This window comes from Kryptolebias marmoratus, linkage group LG6 (genome assembly GCF_001649575.2).
Source record: "Kryptolebias marmoratus isolate JLee-2015 linkage group LG6, ASM164957v2, whole genome shotgun sequence".
NCBI classification, from domain to species: domain Eukaryota; kingdom Metazoa; phylum Chordata; class Actinopteri; order Cyprinodontiformes; family Rivulidae; genus Kryptolebias; species Kryptolebias marmoratus.
Window position 1 is genome coordinate 5851897 of NC_051435.1, and position 26300 is coordinate 5878196.

The 26300-nt window shown below is 38.0% G+C and overlaps 2 protein-coding genes across 5 annotated transcripts in view; one reads left to right on the plus strand and one right to left on the minus strand.

The window, feature by feature from the left end:
* The window catches only part of myo1b (myosin IB), a 53504-nt gene extending 37976 nt beyond the window's left edge, over positions 1 to 15528 (minus strand). For 2 of the 4 annotated variants that reach the window (XM_037975993.1, XM_037975992.1), the window contains exons 1-3: positions 15231 to 15527; positions 6417 to 6563; positions 2847 to 2962 (exon numbers count right to left, since the gene is read on the minus strand). In XM_037975993.1, coding sequence (XP_037831921.1) covers positions 2847 to 2962; positions 6417 to 6542 — 242 coding nt within the window. In that variant the 5' untranslated portion in view covers positions 6543 to 6563; positions 15231 to 15527. Of the gene's footprint in view, positions 1 to 2846; positions 2963 to 6416; positions 6564 to 15230 lie in introns of all 4 variants that reach the window. The other 2 variants (XM_017420720.3, XM_037975994.1) reach the window with 2 other exon arrangements.
* A 1520-nt stretch (positions 15529 to 17048) lies between these two features.
* Positions 17049 to 25564, plus strand: LOC108238555 (basic leucine zipper and W2 domain-containing protein 1-A). The gene is made up of 12 exons (XM_017420736.3): positions 17049 to 17188; positions 17699 to 17771; positions 18132 to 18308; positions 18717 to 18811; positions 18897 to 18962; positions 19103 to 19238; positions 22043 to 22152; positions 23353 to 23523; positions 23839 to 23985; positions 24270 to 24408; positions 24667 to 24789; positions 24876 to 25564. The coding sequence occupies exons 2-12, from the start codon at positions 17708 to 17710 to the stop codon at positions 24911 to 24913; spliced, it is 1266 nt and encodes a 421-aa protein (XP_017276225.1). The 5' UTR covers positions 17049 to 17188; positions 17699 to 17707; the 3' UTR covers positions 24914 to 25564.
* Positions 25565 to 26300: the final 736 nt, after the last annotated feature.

The window sequence follows — 26300 nt, forward strand, 5'->3', positions numbered from 1 at the left end:
AAATAAGCTAATGTCATCGTAGCTATGCCTTATACATGTATATGCATCGTTATTTTTTGATATTGATGCATAATTTTACAATCCATATTGCTATTAGAGACAACATTTTCAGTTAACATGGACTACTTCTGTGATGAGCTTGTTCACATTCAAACTGATTCAGTGTCAAATATTTCCAAAACAATGCAAGCATTTAGAATTTGCACACCATTACTTCTATAAATGCCAAACATGCAGTTTCAAAAGTTATTATATCATTCAAAAGCAAAAACAAAGACAACCTCCACATCTCTTAATTAAAGCAGAAGTTTGTACCAACTCTCAAACATCACACCTGAAATATCATCCCAGAGATTACCGATCTAGACAACAGCTGTGAGTAGGACCTGGATTAGTAGCTGTTCAGGTAAGAAGTCCAAAAACAGACCAATGACATCCTAACATATTTAATCCTATTATCTGTACAAGGGCTGCATGATCAAAGGAGAAGGAAAAAAATGATGTGTGATACTGTTTAAAACTGCAATGACAATATCAATTTACATAAACACAATTTTCCCTTCACTCTTTACCCTTTTTTCTGTCATCACCATCATCTAAACCAGCTGTGGGCAACAAGGCCATTGATAAATGCTAGCTATTACAGTCTATATTATTCACATGCAGAACATAAATGCATTTTCCTTGAAACATAATGGTCTGATTTATTGCAGTCCAACCAGACCTCACTGATATTGCAATGATAATTTTTGATGTATTGTACAGGTCTAATCTGTACAGTCTTTCAAACATACTCCAGCTCAATAACATTTACACTCTTTCTAAAAGCAATCAAATGCTTTAATTCCTCACCATCTGAGTGCAGGTGGGTTTTGTAATTTTTATAAAAAACAACCCAGCATCTATAGGGACATCTCAAAAGTACTGACCTTGCCTGCTGCAACATGTTGAGAACTACTAATTTTATACAAGTAACAAGTGTTTAATTAGGATCAAAGACGGGAAAAAGGAAGAGGCCCAACACCCCCTGTAGTTGCCTTAATTAAAACCCCAATGCTGATGTACTTCAGCACTGTCCAGTCTCTGTGGTAAATTACCAGAGTCAGTTAAAGCTTAGCCATGCAAACAAGAAGGAAACATGGGAGCTTCTTTGATTTGGAAAAATTATGGGGAGTTGGAAAGACTGGTTGCTGGACTCAGCCGACAGTGGCAGTAGTCCATTAATGGTGCTTTTTCAGGAATACAATTCAGCTAAAAAAAAATGGCACAAAGTCTAGACTGTTTTTCTCTGCCCAGAACTCAAGTACAGCAGCCTTGCCTCAGTTGAGCTGTGTAACTGGAGTTCTGGCTCAAAATGGGAAGGAAAAAAAAAAAACCCAAACATACAAAGACCAAACTTTAGTGAGCACAGTATGGTGAGGCCAATTCAGAACAGCTCCATTTAAAACAAGATCAGTTTCTCCACTGAGTCACTGAAGTCTGGTGTGAGTAACATTTGTTTTGCCACTCTTTGGATGAATTTTATTTGGATATATTTGCTTAAATTAAATCCAGCTATTCACCTGCATTTAACTTTTTCTTACTAAATAAAGAAAAATCAAATTGAATTTTCATTCAGTTTTGGGAACGTGTGAACCTGAAAAAAAAAAAAAAATACAAAAACAAACAAACAAAAAAAAAAAAACAGCGATACTCATGTCACTTTGCAGCAAAGGGCACTTCTTTTTAATAACAAATGTTATTAAAACCTGAATTTTTTTCAACTCGTGTCAGTCTGACATGAACATTTATTCTGCAACAGCTTGGACAATCATTCAGCTCAACATTTGGTTACCATCCATTATCTTTTGGAAAAGTATTTAAAAGATAAGTTTCCTAAACAAACAGCGAAATTATTATACAGGGTAAGCAAGAAAGCCCTTTTGAAAAAATGTTGCTAACTTTAATTTTAAGGCCGCAAACCACTAGATTTAAAAAGATAAATTTGAAAATCTATTGCTGGGTTTATCATTCAAAATTATGCTAAATACTAAAAGAACTGGGAAAACAATGACATTGTATGGTACACAGAATGGTTCAAATGTACTAGAGTGGCAATTTAAAAAAAAGGGAAAAAAAAAAGAAGTCACAATTACATCAGTTTCACCAAATGTACAGGGATGTGTAAACAGGATTTTTTCCTGGTTTACAATGCAGACAATCAATGCTTCTACCCACTCAGTGATAAAAAGAAAAATGAAGACCAGAAAGGGAAAGAAAAGACCCTCACACCAAGAGCTGATGAATGTAAGAAAAGCCAAGCAGCTCATTTTATCTACAGGGAGTTTGTCTCAGTACAAGGGTACTCCACATTTCAACTCTGTCCGATGAGTTTGCAGCAGTCTACAGCCATGGCCAGCTAATTGACAAGCACCAGGCTTTGTTTTGTCTTGGCTCACTTGGAGCAATGCTGAGTTAGAGCTGCCAATAAACAGAATGCATACTACAGTACTGAACTGAAAGAAGACAACCTTATGACTTTTCCTACAGACTGTGCCCTGATCTCAAACTGCCTCCCACGAAACCCTACTGCATTAGTCACTGTGTCAGAGTGATAATCCTTACATATCTTTGCAATACTCTGCATCCTTAAGACATGACAGTTCCTGCTTATCACATTAGGACAATCAAACCTTAAGCAAACACTTGTCAAATGCCACTCCCAAATTCACATGTCAGAAACAAAACCTAAAACCACACAATCACTTCACCTCTTCATACTTGAGTCGCAAGTAGCATTTTGAGCAGTAAATGTATATTTTCACATATAAACAAAGGTTCTGAGATGGACTGAAATGTAAACTTACATGTGGGGACTAAGTTCATAGAAGTTTCTGTTGCGATACTCCTCCACCTTCTCTGGCGTGTAGATGGGCAGGGACCTGTAAGGGTTTATGGAGATCACCACACTGCCAATGTATGTCTGGAGGGAGAAGAAACAAATGTGAACAATTAGTGTGAATGTCAGTTTTTTGTTTTTTTTTTGGTCACCGTAATTGGTTGTGTAAGGGGCTATACAAATAAATGATTGATTGATTGATTGCTTTTCTATTCAACACCTTTTCCTTCCTTCTGTCTATTTGGAACTTTTTTTTTTAATGAGGCAGGAATTTTGTTACTTTCCAGTTGGGTGATCCAAATGTATTGTTGAGGCATGCAGTGCCTGAAGTGAAACTGAAGACAAGCAAGAAAAGGCAAAATAAGGTTTGTGGAATCTGGACTGGGCAGTATGTGCTGAGGAGCTGTATGCAACCAGTTTAGGAGGATGAACAGAAGCAACAACTGCTGTTCATGGAACTCTGAATCATATAAAAATAAAAATCTCACAGCACCCAAATCAAAGAGCAACTTGTAGACTGCATTTGTCACCAAAACTTTAGGTTAAGGAAGAGAATACTAAAAAGTTCCGTCTTGATTTTATATAGACAAACAAATTCAATTTAATGCTCTGTGCACCACTAAGTTGATTACAGACTGTGCAAAGTCTCAGAAGAGATGTTACAGACAAAATTTTTGTTTGACAGCTGGTCCTGCTCTCTCCACAGTCAGTTCTGTTGTCATTCAGATTCAGATCAGTGACAGAATATGCATGATGATTCATCTTTTTTTTTTTTTTTTTTTNCGAATGAGTTACATACCCATCACTGGTCTGACTGTGCACCAAATCATATCTAAATTGGTTTGTTTCTTTTGAGGTGATTCATTTTTTTTTTTTTTTTACGTTTGTCAATTTAATAGGCTTTAACTTTTACCATTTACATTCATTTTCTGTTTTATCACAACATCTGCACTCCTGTGGATCTTTGGGTATTAGGTCCCATTTTTGGTGCTAGCATTTCACTAGCGATGAGCCAATTGTAGCTCTGTTATACAATGGTGTGAAACCATTGCAAGTAATTGTTAGCCAACATCAGTAACTCATTAGAAAGGCTCAATTCTCCAGCGGTTCTCACAGCACAAAGTAATTTCACCATAATGGAAGTCATTTCTTCTCACCCTTGTTTGTGACTAGACTCGATTACGGTTGTTGTCTGTCATTTATATTTTCCAGCTCCACTCTTTGACATTAGTGCTTTGATGTGATTTTTTTTTAAGTGTACAAAACTGTTACTGAAACAACTCTTGCTGGGGCACAGGCTTTTCTATTTATGCTGGGTTTTTTTTTACTTATTAAATCACTTGGATTGCTAACTTGTAAATTACTTCCTCCATTTATTCTCTACAAAAATAAGGTAGCATTTTTCAGTGAAATGTGTCATTAAACCTTAGGATTTCTATTGTGTGGGCAGTTTATTATTTATTTAATTTGATCATGCAAAGTACTGTTTTTCTGTTTTACATTTTTATGTAACAGAACACCTTTATGTAACATCCGATCAACAAATAACACTTGTCAGGTACATCTGAAAGGAAATGCAACCAGCCATCATCTTCATCATCCTCCCACGCACAAAACTGTGCTCAGATAGCACTTTCAAACGTCAACCTGAAACATTCTCTTTGCTCTCCATGGTAATGGCTGTTGCATAAGCCACTCTGACAAGAGTGGAGCATGGCCTTCCCTGTGGCAACACCACAACCTCCCACAGCCTCTTAACAGCACACCAGCAGCAGCATGAGACCTTTTAAAGTGCGGAGGATGCACACAGAAAAGTGTGCAATAGAAATACAAGTAATAATGAAGGACTGCTGATCAAATGTAGAATGCACAGGAAAATGATGAAGCCCCTTTTCTCTAATAAAAAAAAAAAAAAAAAAAAAATCACATGGACTGAATGTATCATTCAACAAATAATAAAGTTGCTGTTTGAATCATTGTAGTCATAACACTGGTATCAATAGAAAGTTTTACATCAAATGTGAAACTAATTTAACACCTCAATTTTGTTACATATATTTCTCTTATCAATTTCATTGCAGATACATGCTCACCATTATCTATAGTAAGTTGTTTTTTATATTTTGATTAAGAAAGGTAACAAAGCTAGGATAGCATATTATTTTAAATTACTAATGCAAAAAAGTTCAATTCAATTCATTCAATTAAAAAAAAAGGGATGAGAAATGTGCAGGTCTTTTGGTTTGTCTAACAAAATTATAGATTTGCATTCAAATGTAAAAACTATGGGACAATTGCAAAAGTTTGTATGTCTTCTAAAGTGGCAAACCATAAGCAAAGTATCAAAAGGTCTAATTATTTATAGAATACATACATACACACTGCCCCCAATTACTTAATCCCAGTGCGCAACTGGAGGTTACAACAAGAACACAAGAAAAATAATTTGTTCTTGGGGATCCTACTTGTTGGCTTGCAACAAGATGGTTCATGTTTAACTGGGTGACTGTCTTCTTGATTTTCTACCGTTATTGAATACATGACGTGCCGTCCCTCTGGAAAACAAAGCTGTTTTCATGTGCAGTGAGATGTCATATGATAGTTTGGTGCGGGGGATGGGCCCATTTGTGAGGAATGATGCCACATGAGGGGAAAATGCATTCAAAAAGGCAGATTCATTGGATAAATATAGGTTCCAGTACTTTTTCTGGACATTAATCATGAGGTACAGTTTGTGCAACGCAAAAGCTTCCATTATGGACTTCAAAGCTATGAGTTTCAACTCCATTTCAGTTTCACTTCAGATGACATCTGTGCTCAACTAAGAAACAAGGCCAGAGACATTCAAATTTTAAATAAGCACAATAAAGAGTGAAAAAGAAATCTTGATATACTCTTGTTAAAGTTACTGCTCTATCAATTAGCTCCTGATGACAAAAAGAAATGAAAAACATCAGTTAAAAAAAAAAAAAAAAGTTCAATTATCCCCATTTCTGGCCACAATGCAGACCTTTTCTAAATAAAATATTTAGCATGTCAATAAACCAGTGACGTCAGTCCCCAGCCTTGTGAGCCAACAGCAGCCAGAGCAGAACTGTAATCATCCCGGCTGACGTCTGGACTGGCTAACCTGCAGAGCAAAGAAATTATGGACTGCCTCAGCACAAAACCCCAAACCAATTGCTTGTGGGAGAGATGACAGTTCAAGAACCCAGTTTTCTAGAGATAAGAAATGAGTCAGAATGACTCCCTCTTCTTGCTACAAAGCTTTGGATTTTATGCCTCATGAGGGCACCATTCTTGGATTTTTTTAAGTGGTTGTCAAAATCTAGACTGCTTCAACAGTCATGACTGGAATAATATATGAGGGAAATGGGGGTCAATTTGGACATTAAGAAGTGCCTACAGGTTTCTTTTGTTTTTGTTTTTCTTACTAGTTTTGAAATCAGGGAGTGACAGCACTGTCACAGCACTACTGAGCTGAGACACAGCCAACACTATGAAAAGCACCAAACACAATGAAAAGAGGTATACTTACATAGATCTCATTGTGGTCAAAACGGTTCTTCAGGTTCTCCAGAAATGTGTCTTCAGAAAGGGGCTCCAGGAGGACCATATCCCCAACCCCAATCATATTGTCTAGAAGTGATGTTTTCACCTCCATCTTGGCTGTTAATGTATCCTCCTACACAAAAATACAGAAGACATATTGGATAAATTTTACAATTTGAAAAAGGTACTTATGGGGTTGTGTCTTTCTACTTGTTTGATATGGAGCAATGTTTTTAAGATTGAATTGATTGTACTATGCATGTGCACATGTACAATCATTCCTTACACTTGGCTTCACACATGTTTGTTGCCCACCATTTAATAAAAATCCAGCAATATTCAAAATGCGCCCATTGTAAAACTCATCTGTTTTGACATATAATTTACCTTCAGAAAGGAAGCAGGGCTGGCTGATTGTCAAACAAGGTTGAATGACCAGCAGCATGCAAGACATTCTTAGGAAGCTACATACCTCAAGAATTTGAACTCTTGCGGTTTTTTTCCTCCCTACATTTAAAAAAAAAAAAAAAACCTCACCAAACAAAACAAGCTTTTTCTTCAGAGTTTTTCCCTGTTCAATCCACCTGGATTGTTGCTGTTGTAATATTTTGGGCTGTGAAGCGACCTGAGCTGGAGTGAACTATGACAAAGACAACACTGGAGTTGGCAGTTTCTAGCCCGGTGTTGCTGCCCATCTCCCATTGGAACAGTAATCCCATTGCTCTAGGGTTAGAGATAAAAGAAGGCCCTTGATTATATTCAGGGGTTTGATGCAGAGCTTTGCAATACCAAATACTTAATTCTCTCTGTTGTCACAGGCCGTCCACACAGGACTAAAAGATAAGGGAATGTGGTTAACTTCTGTCTGAAGCACCAAACCAACCCTGGTTTGCTTCAGAATACTCACCCATCTATCCATGGCCCCAATAAGCAACAGGAAGCATACAGAATTTAATGTTGCCAGCCAAATTAAGCTCTGGCAAGAGTAAATATTTTAAAATGCACACCAATGTTTCAGACATCATTAGTTATAAATAAAACAGCAAACTGAGTGGTAGTTAAAAGCAAGCCCAACATTCTGTCAGAATCTCAAGTAGGAAGGTTCAGTGGAGTTCAGACAACTTAATCTGATGGAAAGTTGGTGAAAAGAGGACAAAACACCTCACTTTGTTCAACTTGCAGTCCTCTTTCAACTCAACTTTTAGTAGCAGTCCTGAACAAAATTATGTTCTTGGGAGAAAAAAAAAAAAGATTCACTGCGTAGACTTCCACTTCATCGTTTCCCCTGACTCCCTGCAATGTAAAGTGTTATTGGTCCATAAAAAGAGTTGTTTGGATCTTAGCAGCAGGCGGCACTAAATTTCCCAAACTTTTGACTCCCTCAGCATGAAGACAAACTCAAAAAAAGTCCAAGCAAGTTGAGAAAGAATAGTGTCAAATTATTTATATTCCTTTTCATATGGGACAGTTTAAATATTATCAGTAATGTCAACAGATTGACAAAGTGACCCAACTCAACAAGTTGGTTCACTTTGTTCCCACCAACAGTAGTGTAATGTGACGGTCTGATGGCATGAGGCCAAGAAATTCCCAGTGATGCTCATGTCCACCAGCTGCTTTGATTGCCTGCTGTCAACTTTTAAAGTAAGTCAGCGTCTTTCAAAGATTCATTCCTCCAGAGGTTAATGAACAATCAGCTGTTACGTGATGTCACCATGTTATATGTGGAGTTTTTTTACTGATGCTGAATTGCAACATCATTCCAGATAATTAGTGTTTGTTTTCCATTACTAAATTTGGCATTTAGTACTCATTTTAGTTATATTCCAAGTTTGAGTGCAACATTTGCATTTACAGTTACTACTGTAGATAAACCAAAACTAAATTATGTGCCTTCCCAGAGCAGCTAATGTATGAACATTTTTCAATGTAGACAAGTGCAATGACCCATCCATCCATTTTTGTTACCCATTTCTACTTTCTGGGTCGCAGGGAGCTGATGCCCATCTCCAGCAGTCACCGTACCAGAGTCCGTCACAGGGACACTGAGCTAAACGAGACAACCATTCACACTCTCACTCACACCTAGGGACAATTTAGAGTTGCTAATTAACCTAACATGCATAATTTTGGTCAATTACAACAAATTTGCTAAATGTTTATCTAGAGCAGATCCACTGTCTATTCTCATTGAAATTAAGGTGAGGTGTCTAATCTTGGGGGAAAAAACAAAACAGAACAAAGCAGTGTTTTAGAAACGACACCAACAGCCCCTCAGTGGAAACAGATGCTGAAGTTACTCGCTGACCTGGGGGAGAACACAGAGTGTAAATGTCTCCCGTCTGCCTGCTTTGTTCCAACCAAAAACATTCTACATCTGTCTGCATCCTGGACACCATCATTCCCCTCTGCCTATAACCCACTACCCCAGATTTGGAGGAGGCCTCCAGACTGCCATACACACAATCCCATTAATGAAAGTAGCTCCCTGCTGCTAAAAGTTGAGCTGCATCCAAAGTGGAGAATGAGAAACAACAGCCATGATTAAACTGAGAGGATTACCTTTACTACTAAAAGAGATGACTATAACCTGTACCAGCTTTACTTGTCAATACTAAACACCACAGATTTTTGATTGAGATTTGTCTCTACAAAAAAACAAAAAAAGGGACAGTTTGATTTTAAATACAGTAAGTGATCATGTCTGAACTTTCTGTGAATTACTTAAAGAAACTAGACTAGAGGCTTCCTGCCATGTCAGTTTGATGTGTTCTGTGGTTAGTACGTGTACCAACCACAGAACACATGAGCAATTAATGCACCCACATGTTTTAGCAATTAATCTCAGATCTAAAGCTCATGAATCACCAGTAAACAAAGACTTGGGGGTGGGGGGGTCAAACGGGCCGTCGTCTGGGTGCATGCATGTCACCTTATTTGAATTTCTCCAAACCCTGTCTGGCACAGAGCCAGTGTGGAGCAGATGGCTGTAATTTATACATAAAATTAAATGCCAATCTCATGTATTTAAAAAAAATTGAATAAAAAATAAAAGCACTTTTGTTTTGTTAGTTTGAAGTTATTGTTATATTATGCAATTTAACAAAGTACATTAACTTGAAAATTTCCATAATTCAAAAGGATCTTTCCTCAGAATGCCATCCTTTATTTTTTTTTACTAGACCTTCCCGGCTAACCTTCTATTATTCATTCAAATTTTTCCAGATGGTATTTCACTTCCCTTTTTGTGCATCACACACACCATGTGAGGACAAAGTCACTGCCCAGTTACTGTACTGATCCATACTTTCAGTGCAGTTCAATTCATAAATACTATGGATTAAAAGTATTATATATAGAGAACCTATGTTGCTCAACAGAAAAAAATGAAGCACAAATGTGACTACCATCTAAAAGACTGATTAAGAAGGCCAGACTGGACTTGGGATTTCAATGCATGTCAGCAATATTAAAACACATGCTTTGATTCATGCCTCTGACCTAGATTTCCAAGCCAGATAACACTGAGGAAAACGTGAATAAAGCCACCTTTAAATGCACATATATTATTAACAAAGTCTAGCCTGTGGCCATTTTACTCCTCCTGCCCTTTAGCAAGGAGAAATCTTAAAACAAAGGTCAACAACCGTGCAAGCAATCACATGCAAGAACACAACTAAAAACAAACACAAAAAAGTCAATGAACCAGCTGATGCTTGTTTGTATGCATGTTCTTCATTAAATTTAAAAGTAGGTAGAACTTAGTACCCATTAAAAATGGTCAATATTTTTTATTGTGATGAACAAATCAAGACTGTTTGAACAAAGCAGCAGCGAAAGCTGCGCTGAAACACGATGAGATACGATTGCCGTCATTGGGAGCGTGCGTTTGAGAAAACAGTGCAGTCGTGTGCAAACAAATGATATTAAAAATCTATTATGCAGCGTAACACTCTGGAAATTTTTTCCTACAGATCAGTGTGGCCTTGTCACACGGCAGAAGAGTCACAACATCCCAGCAGCTGCCAGCACTGGAGATTAAAGCTGTGTCGAGTTGAGCGGCAGCACATGTGGCTGTGCTAAAGGGCAGGGCTGGGGCAGCGCAGACAGGGAAGAGGTTTTAGGAAACCGAGACAAGGCTGGCACACAAACTGACAGATACGCCACACAGGTGCACTCAAAACTGAAAGCTTTTTTTTTTGGCTTTGAACACCTTGTACTTGATGACAGCTCTTAAATGTCAGTACTTATAAAATAATAATAAATTACATTTTATGAACAGTGAATATCTGCCAGATTTTAGACGCAGATGTCAAGGTCAAACAAGTTACTAGATTTGCATCGCCCACCACTGAAAAGCAAACAATGAGATTTTTGCCTGTGTTTGTTTGTGCACTCATGCGGAACAAATCTCATGAACCACACGAAGGATTTTAATAAAACTTTCAGGTTAATAACTCAATATACATCTACAACTGATTAACTTTTGGAACCAACCTCTTTTAAGATGGTCATCATAACCAACTAGTCTTAGAAAACACAAAAATTACTATAAAACAGTCAACTTTACAGATATTGAGCTAAAAGTAGTAGTAATTCACAACACATACTCTGAATGTGACATCACATGAAATTGCACATTTTTACAGTTTGACCAAAACAGCTACAACTCCTGTCATTTCTCAACATAAGATGATCCTAATCCAAGTCTCTGGTATGAAAGCAAGGGGAAATATGCATTTCTTCAAGGATCAGTGCACTATGAAATCACACGTTTTCATAGTGCACAAGTATCTGGGCAGGTTAAACATGGATCTGTAATCCAAACAAACTGTTCTGTATTTACAAAGCAGATCAAAGTGCAAAGAATTAGATCTGAAAAAGAGAAGTCAATAACTAGTGTCACAAAGAAACTATGTTAAACCTAAAGAAGCCATAATCTGAGCAGTTTGTAGTTGTGTATATTATAATCAAAGACAATTGTGGAACTCCATGGCACGTGTTTTTTTGGTGATAAAGTTTCCGAGTAGCCATTAATCATGAATGGAGCACACATCTCTTTGTAACATTAACTTTCACCTAAAATCTGCCTTCAGGCAGGTTACTATTGTGAAAACAATACAACACACACCTTTCGTCTCAGATGATCTAAGAGTTCATTTCAGGAGACACAGGCTCCTCCCAAAATTGACCTCACAGAACAAGACAAAACTTAAACTCAGAACTGCATTGCTTTGAGCTCACAGCAGCACAATACGGCAAGTTTTAAGTAGACTGAAAAGACAATTAGGTGACTATACCTGACAATCTCAGTGTAGTAACTGCACAGTCAGTCAAACTTGATCTAAACCAATCACAGTCTTAATTTAGCAAAAAGGTTTCAGAGTCTATAAAAAGTATTAGACAGCTTTTCAGCTCATTCCGCACAAATATGCAATGATAATCAAGCCAGTCTTACAACTGAAAGGTAACTTTATCACGTTCATTACTGTTTAAATGTCCTTTATGGATGCCGTTTTCCTCAAGCTAAATTTACCACTTCAGGAAGCAAGAGTAATTTACCATCCATCCATTTTCCTTCAAATGTAGATGGATCAGCAAATTGAGAAAGTCACCTTTCTGCCCAACTCTCTCTTCACCCCAATGGACCCAGATCAACACTCTCATTGCTGTGAACGAGGCCCCAATCCATCAATCCATCTCTTGCTCCATCTTTCCATTACTTGTGAACAAAACACACCGATACTTGAACTCGTCCTCGAGGCAAAGACTTGTTTCCATCCAACCTGGAGAAAGCATTCAACTTTTTTTTTTTTTTTTTTTCCTCCAATGGAGAACCATGGTCTTAGACGTAGATCAACAGACTCTCTTCCTAGTGGGTGCTGAAGGCCATGGTCCAAAGACACCACCAAAACCACATAATTTGCAAAAAGCAGATGAAAGGTTTCACAACTAAAAGACCATCCTCTCCACAACTGAGTCTTGAGATCATGTCCATGAACACCACATACAGGACTGGAGACAAGACAACCCTGGTAGGGTCCTACCTGCACAGAAAGAGAGCTTTATTTTGTGCCAAGGATGTGGACACAGCTGTCGCATTAGTTATTCAGGAACCAAATAGCCCTTAGAAATGACCCCAGTGCCGAGGGAGTAATTAACCCACGGTGAATTTTGAAAGCTGCTAAATTTTGCCATTAGCCACATTAGACCAACAAAACTACAGTCAACGTTGTGCAACACAGAACATGCTTGCATTTATTTATCTGTACAGTCAGCAGTGGCACTTTAAAAAGGATTAGAGAAGTAAAAAATAAAAAATCTGCAAGCCGAAGTTTATACACAAACAAATCTCACTCTTTGCATTTCGCTGTTGTTCTAACAAATGTTAGTTATATCTTAAAAACATCTTCAGAACAGTTATGTTTCTTTAAATTTTATGTTTTCTACTCTTTTTTTTGTTATTCATGCTATTAAATAAATGTACAAAAAGGAGAAAAGGGGGAATACTAGTGCACTCCAGTGCCCTCTGCATAAGAGGCATTTAAACAGCGCCTGACTCAGATCTATGGAAGTGAATTGAAAAAGCAGCTGCACTGGACTCGACGAGGCAGAGAGAAAAAGCTGAACGTACAGTGTTATTACTGTGGCTCCGTGGGGACAAAGGAAGTGAGGCTGAAGCCATTAAGCTGAATAGGTGGAAAATGTTCTGGGTTATACTGTGGACTGAAAAGTTTTTAAAGACAGTTAACTTAGTCGCTGTTTTTTTTCCCCTCATAAAAACAAGTTGGGGGGTGGGAGATCTGATGCATCGTAATATGGATGAGTTGCTGAACTGGGATCACTGAGAGGACTGCTGATGCTTCCTGGCTTTCAAATAGGCTTTGTCTGTGTTGACGCAGGCCTAACACAAGCCACACGCCTCACTACACAGACAGACAAGTGCAAACACCATTCATCACCATGGCATTGGTGGAGGGACTTTGATCCTACATACACCCTGCTTTAGACCACAACATGTCACCCCACAGTGCTCCTGATGGGTTTTTTTGGCACATTGGAAAATACTGTGGCAGCTTCCCGCATGCTGCCTGAAAAGCTCCCACTGAGTGGAAGTACCGGCCAACAGTCCCACATGCTGCCCTTCTTCCAGCTGAGCTAAATGCTTGTTACTTTTTTTTTTCCAGGAGTCTCTCTACCCACCACAGCTCTGAAAGCTTACTCTTCACAGTCACCTTACATCACTGTTTGTTTGATCAGTGCGGGTAATAAAGTTCCCATCTGGTTTCCCCCAGTGTGAAGCTGGCCGAAAGAGGAAGAACATATTTGTTGAAAACCACAAAAAAAAAAAAAAAAAGAAACTTATTGCTCGCCGCCAAAGGCAAAGGAGCTAAATGTTTTTGCCTGCGTGTCTGGAGTGTTAGCAAAATATCCCATGAACCACTGGACAGATTTTAATGAAACTCTCAGGAAGCAATCATTGGGTGTGCATCTACACCTGCTGAACTTATGGAGTCAACACCAATTAAAGATGGCCACCACAGTGAATAGACCTTTGTCAATGCAAAAATGGCCACAACTCCGTCAGTTTCTCAGATATTAAGATACAATTTGAAAGTTGTCGTAGCTGAGACTCATCTTCAACAGATCCTGAGAGATCTTGCAGTTATCACATTAGACTGAGCCATAAAGTCATTTACAAGGTTTGACTAAAATGGCTGTAACGCCATAATTTCCAAAGATAAGGTCATTTAAAACTGACATGAAAGACAGTGGGCGATATGCATTCCTTCAATGAATGCTTTATCTTGCCTTCAATATCTAAAATCTGTCATCTGACACTCTTATGACCAAGTTCCGACAGCCTGCGTGAAAAAAAAAAAAAAAAAAAAAAAAAAAACAGTAAATTTGCAGATATTTGCCTACAGTGACAATTAACTGCAAGGCATGTTAGTTTTGTTTCTCACAATGTCCTTCTCAGGGCTGCGACAGTTTTTCTTGTAGCTGGATCCTGTAAGAGAATCCAGCAGAAAGCAAGCAGTTCAATTCATCATGGGCAAACTTAAGAGTTTTTCCTCGGATAGGTGAATAGTTGTATTCATGCAGTCCAGGCTGAACTGATTTATTTCAGTCAGCAGCTCGAGCATCCCTTAAAACGAGTGAATTGGAGCCACTTTCAGTCAGTTTATCATTTAAACTGACTCTGAGCTTCAGTATGTGAACCATGACCCACCGGTTAGAGCCCATCCATAGCTCATGGTGCACATATTATACAAAAATAATGTAATCCAATTAGGAAAAAAAAAAGCCTTTTCCATTAACCCCCAAACAGAGATTATCCCACAAACTGCCTAGCCATCACTGTCACACTTAAGTGAAGCTCAAAAAAATAAATAACTAAAGTGAATGGGATTAAAAGTTGGGCTGTAGTCCTCCCCTTCAGGCTCTGCAGCTGTCGGACTCGCCTTCTCTTTGCTCACAGATGTTGGCAATTAGCGTTCATGAACCTTGATTTGGATCAGGGGAAAAAAGTCAAACAGCGCTGTTCAGGGCAAACATAACAGCAGTTTTAAAAACTTGTTCGCAAAGATTTCTTGAAATGATGAAATAAAAAGGGAAACCCAACCCTTTTAGTGTACGAAATGGCATGAAATGAATGAGACGCGACTCCACACAATGAAAAGTTAACTTCGGAAAAGTTACCGCGAACGCATCAGTCTAACCAATGAGCTGAAATAAAAAAAAGAAATAAAAAGTTTATTTCCCATCATAACCAGGGGACAAAAAGCCACCAACTTACCTCTTTTTCCTCTGTGAAGAGTTGCTCCTCCTTGTCCTAAATCCAGCCCGCGGACAGGACTTTGTGAACCCGGGGAGATTGTTCAACTCTGGAGCGGCTCCTGAAGCCCTCTTCCCCGGCTGTGTTCGCTCTAAAGTCGGGTCTGCTGCGCTGGACGAGGCTCTCATCCGGATCTCGGCACTTTGAATGAAGCTCCGGGTGGGTCTGAGAGCTCAGAAACTGCCGGGCGTAGGGAGTGGCTGGAGCGGCGTCCCTGGGCTTGTCCACAGTCCCTTAATCACCTCCAGAGCGCGAGGGGGGAGCTTGTGATGCGTTCAGGGTTGTCGGAAATAAGCCTCTTTTTTTCCTGCCCACACGGCACATTTTATGGAGGAACTAATACGTGGGAAATCACTTTTTTTTCTGCAAATAAAATCTTTAGTAAGCGGCGTTAGAGTCTGAATGCGGAAATAAGAAGTGTTTACTTAGTTTATATTTGAGGCCAAGATCTAAAAAAGAGGAGAGTCAAAGTAGGATTTGGAGCCAAAAGGCCCTCCTCAGAGTTAAAAAAGGCCCCAAAAAGACACAAAGAGCTAACAGACATCAAATGTGTTTCTTAATCTCTCTTGATTAGCCTTTTGATTTGTGTATGCTGCACATCTGAGTGAGTTTTATGTGTATTTTTAGCAAGTACTGCTTCCACAGAACACCCTTTTTATTTTGAATCTAATTGTCTCTTTTATTGACACCATCTAAAACAGTGCTTTCCAAACTTCTTAGCACACAACCCACAAAATAAAAGTTTCAAAGGCTTGTGACTCCATCTGTTGCTGGCTTGATTACACAAACTTTGCTAAAAATTAGCATCATTACAGCAAAAACAATAATAACATCCAAAAGATATATATATATATATATATATATATATGTATATATTTGTTTTTATTTATGACTAGTTCTTATCTTTTGTGAAAAATGTGGTAAAAAAGGCAATAATTTCTAAACATAGGCTGCTATCTGGATATCCTCTGAGGACCCTCACTTGTTGTTTCATGCCCCACAGGGGTGCCCTGACCCCAACCTTGAAGACCACAGATCTAGAAAATGATGCCTGTTATCAAAATCCTTATCAGATAAAATGAGGGACTGCTTTTAACCCAGACTCAAACATATATTATATATTTTATCTTTACACAAATTAGAAAGCAACACCTGTTTTTTCTATAAGGGAAAAGCTACCCATTCAATTTCCTGGTCCTCATATGATGACCATAAAAGCCATTCTATGTGCTCTGAGATAACAGTTTACTTATTTATTCTAATTTTATAGCTGTTTTAGACTCTATTGGCTTTTATGCACGTGGCTCAAAGTTCCTCTGTAGCTTTGTTTTTAAAGTGTGTGTGTTTGCCTAAGGTACAAAGTGATATGAAGGTTAACACAAACAGTGTATTGTTTTGTGTATAAGTATTTCATGATGTCAGGGAACACTTAGATTTACGAGGTGAATGACAACGCAGCATTAAAGTTTTTCCTTCGTCCCATATGGACAGATGCATCATCCACCCGGCAGCACAATATCCCCCTCCTGTGTCTTAATTCTACATCGCAACGACTTGCTGACAACCATTAAATGACGCTGGCTCAGTTTGCTGAGTTAACATGCAGCACTGAAACACATTTTAAATCGTTTTACTTTATTTCTTTTCTGTATGTGGAGGCGAAACTTTTTCCAGCCTCACACATTGAAGCATTTTGAGTTCGTGTCGCATGGTTTTGCAGAAAAAGGCTGAAATTAGACGCGACTTTATGAATAACTTGGTAGTTTGTTTTCCCCACTCTTGTTGCGCCTCAGAGAGGTTGTGTCAACGCGCATGCGCGCAGACGTTTGCCATTTCCTCCTTCCTGTACCTGGTTGTGCTGAAGTCCAGTTGTACTATATTTTTTCCACGGGCTGTTTTTGATCCAAAAGGGGATTTCGGTGAGTTTGGGGCTATTTATTTATTTATTTATTTACTTTGAGTAATCGAGGGATGCTCACATGTTTCTATTCTAAAGTGGCTCTGCGTCAAAATAATAAAAATAAATAAATAAATAAAGGTTTGCGTAACCGCCTGCGTGGTTTAAGCTAACTGTCTGACACAGTTTCCCCGACTTCTGTTAGCTATCACAACATAAAATCACTAGTTAGCCTAGTTGCTATTTTGCCAGGCCTTTTTGGGCAACTAGTTTGGAGTATTTACAACCTTTAAAGTTATACTTAGAGATTCGGTCCAGGGCTGACATTTTGACGAGTTGTCTCTGTAAAATAAATATTGATCTACGCCCAACTGTCTTACAAAACCTCTTCTCCAAGTTTTAAACCAACATACGACACTGCCAGCCTTCGGTTGTGTTGCAACATGGTGTTTTGTTGCGTCGGTACCGATTTGAATATGAATTGTATTATTATTTACTAGTCCTAACTTGTTTTTTTTTTTTTGCCTTGCAGGTGTTTTTTATGAGTAATCAAAGGCAACAGAAGCCTACGCTAACAGGCCAGCGCTTCAAAACTCGTAAAAGAGGTGAGAAACCTCAGGACAGTCCTGAAAACACACACATTCCATGCATTTGCACCTTTTCCACATATATTTGCTTGCTTATAGTAACACGCACTTCGTAGTCACTAAATAATTTGTGCATTTTTTAGTTCTGTTTTGTTGCTGTAACTGCACACTTTGAGGAAAATGTTTCTATATGTATGTTTTAAGAACATAAAGTAACCTGCAGCCACAAGCAGTAACATATGTCAAGTGGCTTCAAGGTTTCGGAAACAAACAACCTGTGGCAGGTGACTTTGAGGAGCTATTTGTCAGGAACCTTGTTTTTTAAAGGTTAAGTTATTGGCGTGGTTCAAGTCATGTCAATACTGTTGTTTTCCACAGATGAAAAGGAGAGATTTGACCCTTCCCAATTTCAGGAAAGCATTGTGCAAGGTCTGAACCAAACTGGCAACGATCTGGAAGCTGTCACAAAATTCCTTGATACCTCTGGTGCCAAGCTTGACTACCGACGGTATGCTGAGACTCTGTTTGACATCCTGGTGGCTGGTGGAATGCTGGGTGAGTAACTTTACAAAAATAAAACGTATAAAGCATCACTCTGAGGACAGAAAAGTCAGTCTGCTGGCTTGACTCGACGCCATCATCTCGCTTTGCTGCGATGTGTACTCAGGAGCATGTCCTGCACAGAGAGCCTTTTCTATTTGTCCATACTCGATACCCATTTATCTGTCATTAATCTGTATTTAAAGATAATATTGATGACCTTATGTCAGGGTTAGGCTCAGCTGTGCTTCAGAAGAACGATACAAGAAGGAGTAAGTGAAGATGTGAGAAAAGATGTACAACATGTATGTTTCAGCTTTAAAAATAGGAAATAGCTTTTTATATCCTGTAGAAGATATTCTAATCTATCAAATCTATTTAGTCATGAGCTAAATTAAATTGATAAAATGTTTTTATTTTTAGCCCCAGGAGGAAGTCTGTCAGAAGACATAGCCTGCGCAGAATTCTGTGTCTTCAAAGCACAAGAGGACATGGAGACCATGCAAGCGTATGCACAGGTCAGCCCTCTTGTTTTTGCTCACTTTGCACTTTTAGCACAGGAAAGATAGACATTACATACATGCAATCGTTTTGTGTTTGCAGGTCTTCAACAAGCTTATCAGGCGTTACAAATATTTGGAAAAGGGTTTTGAGGAGGAAGTCAAAAAGGTTTGGGTTTTTTTTTCAGCATCTTTAAATGTTCTACATGTCAAAGTGCATTTTCCTGACTCTTGAACTGCTGAAATTGAAGAGTAAAAAAGAATACGGTCTAATTTATTTGACTATACAGAATTTTTACTGTTTTGCAGCTGCTGCTGTTTCTCAAGGGCTTCTCAGAGTCTGACCGCAACAAACTGGCCATGCTAACGGGAATTCTGCTGGCCAATGGCAATCTGCCTGCTTCCATACTCATCAGTCTCTTCAATGAGAACCTGGTCAAAGAAGGTACCCTGTTTATCTTCTGACCTTTGTGCAAAACTGTGTTTGTTTTCTCTGCTGTCTGTAAGACTTGAAGCTTGCAAAATGTTCTCAAGTGATTCCACAGTTTGAACTTGTAAATCAAGTTTTGTCTCCCTGCGTCATAACTCTGCCTGAGAAATACAAGCCTGAACATATGCATAGAGGAATTTGTGAGTTGAGAAAACTTTTACAGTTGTAAAAACAAAAGCCTAAAGTTCAACACGATGGTAAGCAATAACACCCACATTTGCAAGTTTTGAAATTACAAATGTGAATTTGAACCTTAAACTGATTAGACAGTTCAGTCACACATCAGACTGTGTATCCAGGGCCCAGATGGGTGTTTTAAATAATGGAGATTTTAAATGTGGATGACATTTGCATTTCTGCAGCTCAGGTCAGTTTATAATTTATAATGTTGTGGACAACAACAAAAGTTAACTATTTAGATTCCTGAGTATGAATATACAGTTCTGTAATTATATTTATACTTTGACAAAACTATCCAGTGTCATCTTTCATATTTATATTAAACTTTTCAAACCTCCAGAGAAGATTAGGACAACAAAGCCATCTGGTTGGACAGTTTAATTTGCAGTGACTTGTCACCAGCCCATCAGTTTAAAGTTTAAAGTAAAACTCATAATTGGTACATCTGATTTTTAGGGGTGGGAATCTTTAAGCACCCCACAGTTTCCCAGAGCTGTGATGCAATTAGAAAATGATTATGGATACATTTTGATTATCTGCAAACACGAGGAAGCAGATGGTCGGCTTTTAATGTTCAACCAAAATACTGTGAAAGAGAAATGCAATTTTAGAAATTTAAATGACTCTGGCTTATTTTACATAAACACTGATTTTCATATTTTCCTGCATAAGAAAAAGTTCACAATAATGTATTAAAAAAAACAACCTTTTTATAGTCTGCTAACCAACAAATAGCATAGATGCTAACGCAGCATAGAAAACGCCATAAAAAAGGTATTGCGATTAGCATCATGCGTCAACAAATAAAATCTTTCAAAGGCATTACTAAAGACAAATATCATGATCAATTCAACTTTACTAACAGACACATTCTTCATGATCCAGCAATAAAAAACTTTACTGCAACATGTTTCTACTACAGCAGCTACGGCAACTGTACTGGGACAAACCACACCACCCACTCTGCTGACTCTTAAAGTGGCAGCACTGATTGACCTTAGCAATAATAAAATCCACTTTTGACATTTGAAAATCAGTTCAGAGCTGTCTACGTTCACGGATGTGATGTATCTAAAAAGATTAGAATCTCCATCCTTACTTTTGCCAATTTTTACATGTAGTTTTCTCCTAAATATTTGTGAACACATAAGCAGTTCTACTTTCTTTACATATTTTTAATTCCACATTTGTGACAAAGTTTTACAATTACTAATCTGGAATTATAGAAATATATTTATTTTTTTATTGAAGATGATTTTCCTTTATGCCACCTGAGATGTTTTTTTTCCCCTTCTTGGTCTATAAGTAGCAGATGGTCATTAGGTATACTAAACAAGTACTGAAAGTGTGAATTTTTCTTATTAACCAGGATGGAAAAGTCATCAATGCCATGTGTGTTTTCAGTTACTGAAAAAACTAATTAAAAATATAAATTGCTGTTTGACTCCCATGTTATATGACATTGAGTAGGGATGTAAAGGAACTGAACAGTTTCAGTTGGGGGCCGTAAGTCAGATCAAGTCTAATTTTTTTTTATTAAATGCTTGTATTTATTGATGGTTGATATTGTAAATGTAATGTCACTCTTTTGCTTCTGTTTTCTGTCTGAAACCATTTAGTTTTTTTGTTTTTTTTTCCCCTGAGTGTTGTATTATTCTTTGCATTTCCAATGACCTTTTTAGGTGTTTTAATCAAACATTTGGGGGCATCTCCAGAAACAGCTGTTCCTGCTGGCAGGCAGTAAAATAGTTTCCAAAGACAGACACTGACATGTGGCCGTGACACACAAGGTTACCCTCAAAGAACTGGAGCATTTGAATGACATCTGATCAAACTGTAGCCAAGCCAATAATGACAATTAGACCATATTGATGTTCCGGAGGGTTGAAAATGTTTTTTTCTTTCTTTTTTCAGAGACACTGAGCCTTGTTCACTACTATTTTCCTAAGTTTAAATGTAAATGCAATTTTTATTTTTCTTCTAAGAATGGTTTCAAGAAAAGTACATTATTTTTATGACGTGTTCTTAAACCACATAATTGTTAACCCTGATGCCTGTATAGCCTGTCAGGGCACAGCATTACCAAGACAAAAGAAACCAGAAGAAAAAAAATCTGCATGAATAAGAGGTTTCAAGACATGCTTGGCTTACTAATTGATTGTAAAATGATGCAGATGGTACTGTGAGTCCTGTCTGGCTTTGACTTGGTTTTGTTTGTCTTTTTCTGGCTGCACAAGAAAAAAAACGTCCACAATCTTTGCAGCTGATGAATAGCCTCGGCTAATCCAACACCACCCATTTATAGTCATTTGGCCCAGAAACTTGAATGATAAATTAGAGCGACTTGTAGTCTACTTTACATTTTTTTGTACATTTGAAGCTATTGAAAGGTTGTTCACTGAATTTGTATTGTCTTTTAATTTGATATGGATGCATCCCTACTATGCTAAACACCAACTGCTTTATGGCATTGTTCCAGTTAAATGCTGCTTTTGTTTACCAATGGTTTACCGAGGCCTAACGTAATCCTGTCAGATCTGCTGGCAACAGCTGACACACATTATTATGCATTTGTTCAGGTGTTTCAGCGTGCTTTGCCATAAAACTCTTCAAATCTTGGCTTTCTGAGAAGGACATAAATTCACTTGCTGGCAGTCTTCGAAAGGTTGGCATGGACAACAGACTCATGGTAAGATTTGCATCTTTATTGCAAATTTTTTTTAGTGCTGTCGTAAGTTTTAAAAGTGAGTGTACTCTGATGCTTTAGAAATCAAGGCAGCTGATGGCTGATATACATCTCTTTTCTTGTTTTCTCTCATTTTTGGCCAATATATATTCTTCATGAACAAAACAACCAAACAAAATATAACAGTAACTGCTTAATTTAAATTAATATCAATTTAATAACTCTTAGAATAATTTATACACTTAAAAATGCTGCTAAAAAAGCATTTTCACTTAAAAACTAGATTGGGTAAGATGGTTGTACCAGCTGCTACTGCATCTTCATCTTCCTACTTGTTAATTAATTAGATATACACAGAAATGGCTGATTGCCTTTTTTATTTTGACTGTATCGACCAATTAAAGTTCTTTGATTAATCTGTATATCTCTACAGAGAAATATTAAATTGTTTAATAAATTCTTTGCAGTTTGATACAGGAATCAGAGACAGAGGTGCCTTGGCAAATCACAACATATAATCAGGTTTATAAATGGTTACATATGGCTGGGTAGCTCAGTAAGATGAGACAAACACAAATTTTCATATCATTTTAGTGTTTATTGTAATTTTATGGCTGTCTTATCCATATTTAACTTGTATGTACAAGAAGTCAGACGTAAAGTCACAATAAGAAATGTCTCAATTATAAAAAGGGAAATTTTGTTTTTATATCCTTTTGAATAATACAATAACGTGACAAATACAATTTCCCTGTCAGGGAAATGAAAGTCAGTAAAATGAACCAGAAACATACCTGGTAGAATGCTGGCCCCAACACTGTTTGCTCAGAAAACTTTTGCTCTTGAACAAATTTTGATGATGATGATTTTGATGAAGCTGTTTAACTTCCTGCCACCTGGTAGATGATGTGGCATCAAATGAAGAACAGCCAGAATGCAGAACAATGCAGACAATATTGCTGCTTAATTTTCAGTGACACTCATCTGGAAAAAAAAGAGGATTGTACTTTTGTTTTTAACATATGTTTTATTAAATGAAAGATAACAAAAATACAGGTAAAAAGAAAAAAAAAACTTGATACTTGAAGTTGTAAACTGTTGTGACATTCAGTTGTCAGACAAACAATGCACACAGGCCTTTTGATCGCAGATGAAGGCCTGTCTGACTGAATCAAGTTTCTTTCAACATTTGACTCTTTTCAGGAACTGTTTCCTGCCAACAAGCGCAGTAGTGAACACTTCACCAAGTACTTCACTGATGCCGGGCTTAAAGAGCTTTCAGACTTCGCCAAAAACCAGCTGTCTATAGGTGCACGCAAAGAGCTGCAAAAAGAGATACAGGATCAGATGTCGCATGGGGAACCCCTCAAGGATGTAAGTCCTTAAAGTTTTTTTTTTCTGCTTCTTTTACACTGAGGTCTTTTCATGCAGCATGCCACTGAGACTAGCACTGAAAATTGCTTTCTACTTGACCTCTGCCTGCCTTTGTCTTGAGAAGTGGTGGTGAAATGGATGCAGTGAATCAATGAAAAGTTCCTGAAATCCACTCAACCTCAACAATATTATCAGCTCCCGCATGCCTCTCTGAGAGTTCTCATGCCTCACAGTTGTGCAGGATTGGATAAGCAGTAGGATTTTTCCATATGGTGGCTTCAGGGTTGTCTGCGTTGTCGCTAACGTGTGTTGTAGATTATCGCGTACGCTCGAGAGGATATGAAGAAGAACAACATCTCGGAGCAGACAATGATTGGACTGATGTGGGCCAGTGTGATGAGCTTGGTAGAGTGGAACAAGAAAGAGGAGCTGGTTGCAGAACAAGCCATCAAACACTTAAAGGTGACACTTTCAATATGTGATTGCACCATTCTTTTCTCTCCAGCAGTTATGATAGTAAAGAAAATTATCTAAAGCTTAAGTGTGTCACTTAAACTGTAAGATACTGCCAAATCCAGTCTGCAGTAAGCACGTAACCTAGCAGAGATAATTTGCTAAATCAAAGGAGTTCTACCAGCAGGGTGCCTAGAAACATAAGAAATCAGAGAAAAAAAACTCAAACATATCCCCTGCTTATTCAGTAAAACTGTCAGACTCGTCTAACTCTAAATGTTTCATTTCTTCAGCAATACAACCCACTGTTAAAGGCTTTTACATCCCAGGGCCTCTCAGAACTTACTCTTTTGCTGAAGGTCCAGGAATACTGCTATGACAACATCCACTTCATGAAGGCCTTCCAGAAAATTGTTATTCTGTTCTACAAAGGTGAGATAATTCTGTTAAAAAGATTCCTGTTTCCGTGTTCGCATTTGCGAGGAAGCAAAGTTTGTTTTATGGTGGGAAGTGATGAAGGCATGTATGAATGATGCCAGATGGCTGGAGATTATAGCCAAAACTTGTCTTGATTGATGTCATCAACCAGTCCTGGCGACATTTGTATTTTTTTTTTTCTAGCACCTGGGCTTGCATCTGTGCATTTGGCACCAAGTTAAATAGATTTTCTTTTTTCTTATTTTATTTAAGTGGAGGTCTTAAGTGAAGACACAATCCTGAAGTGGTACAACGAAGCCCATTTAGCCAAGGGAAAAAGCATTTTCATTGAACAGATGAAAACATTTGTGCAGTGGCTCAAGAACGCGGAGGAAGGTAGGCCCCCCCACACCTCATGGTGTCATTGATGTTTCTCTTACTAAGATTGTTGAGCACACTAACGGAAGTTTTCATTCTTCCAGAGTCTGAGTCTGAATCTGAGGAAGAGGAGGCAGACTGAGGACTTTTAACAACATCCACCTTATTTTTTTAAATGAATCTAACACCAGATGGTGTTTGTGGATGTTTTTTATTTTCTCTGTATATTCTCTACCTCTACCTATCTTTATTCAACTGTCATGAAAGGGCTTTAATATTTCTTGGACTTGCCTCTTTAAATCAATACTTGTACTTGTCTTTCTACTCCTCAGAGAGCCATTTTCAGTGCCAGATTTAGGTAAATATATTGAAACTTCTTTCACGTAACAAAGAGAAGCTTTTTTTGAAAGGCTGTTCCCTTTAGAATCAGGCAGTTTGACAACAGATTTCACAGCTGCCATATTTAGACTTGGACCTCTTATTTGCCAGAGGTCCATCTGTGGAGCCATGATATGCTGGTCGTCTGAAAGAAAAACTGTTTTTGTGACCTCGTTTTACATTTCTGCCAGTTATGTGACAGCGTTGGATTTACTGACGGTTTTTTAGATTCTGCTTCTATCATTGGCACTGGAGCTGTGCCACTTGAAACAGTGATTGTTGTGCCGGTAATTTCGCCCTATAAAATGGAAAATACCTGTAAATCTCATGTAATAAAACCATGCAGCTTTGTAAGGTTTTTCTCCTTTATCATAAATTTAAAAAAAGAATAAATCATAAGTAATCCTTTTCATTACTGGAGTGTTTGTTCGTGTAACATTTCAGAGTCAACATGCTAGGCACATGATGTAAAATTTCTTTACTTCATTCATTGTGTTTAACAGCAACCTGTTTCTTCTCATTTTTTTTCCCACTGGTTGGTTTCATTTTGCTTCACCTAATCATCCAATCAAGAAAGGCAGGCTGACATTCATAACCTGGGGTGCAAACAGCAATCGCAGTCACTTCACTCTTATCCTAATTTAAATGGTAATTATGGTGCAGTCAAGCATGCAAAAGTGAGAGTGAGATGGTGATTCAAGATGTTATCAAAACAAAGGTCAATACAGATACTTTCAGGAAAAGGTATTTCACAAAGTCTGAAAAACAGATTTACTAGTCCAGTGAATGTGTAGATTACAAAGAAACATAAAGGCAGGGCACTGAAAGCACTATCAGGTTGATCAGTTTCACTCTGTACCAACAGATGGCAGTAAACCCTTAAGAGATTTTTTCCCCCCATTAAAGCTTGCCGGGGTTTAGATTCAAGCTCAAATAGAAAATGCCATTTTGGAAAAAAAGCTGACTAAAAAGTATTAGAGACAGACAGAACTACAAAGTATCCAGCACAAGTATTTTCTCTGCTTTTGTGTCTCAGGAGGATTTGTTTGCCTTTTGGTTTTATTTAGTCGCTCTAAAGAACATGAAACAATTTGGGAGAGTGACATGCCGGCTGGGGGAAACATGACTGCTTTGGAGATCTGATTTAAGTA

Bases quoted from the DNA above. Each gene is read 5' to 3' on its own strand.
- LOC108238555 (XM_017420736.3), top strand. From the start codon at position 17,708: ATGAGTAATCAAAGGCAACAGAAGCCTACGCTAACAGGCCAGCGCTTC. The intron at 18,812-18,896 runs GTCAGCCCTCTT...TTGTGTTTGCAG, and splicing joins CCATGCAAGCGTATGCACAG to GTCTTCAACAAGCTTATCAG. The intron at 24,790-24,875 runs GTAGGCCCCCCC...TCATTCTTCCAG, and splicing joins GCTCAAGAACGCGGAGGAAG to AGTCTGAGTCTGAATCTGAG.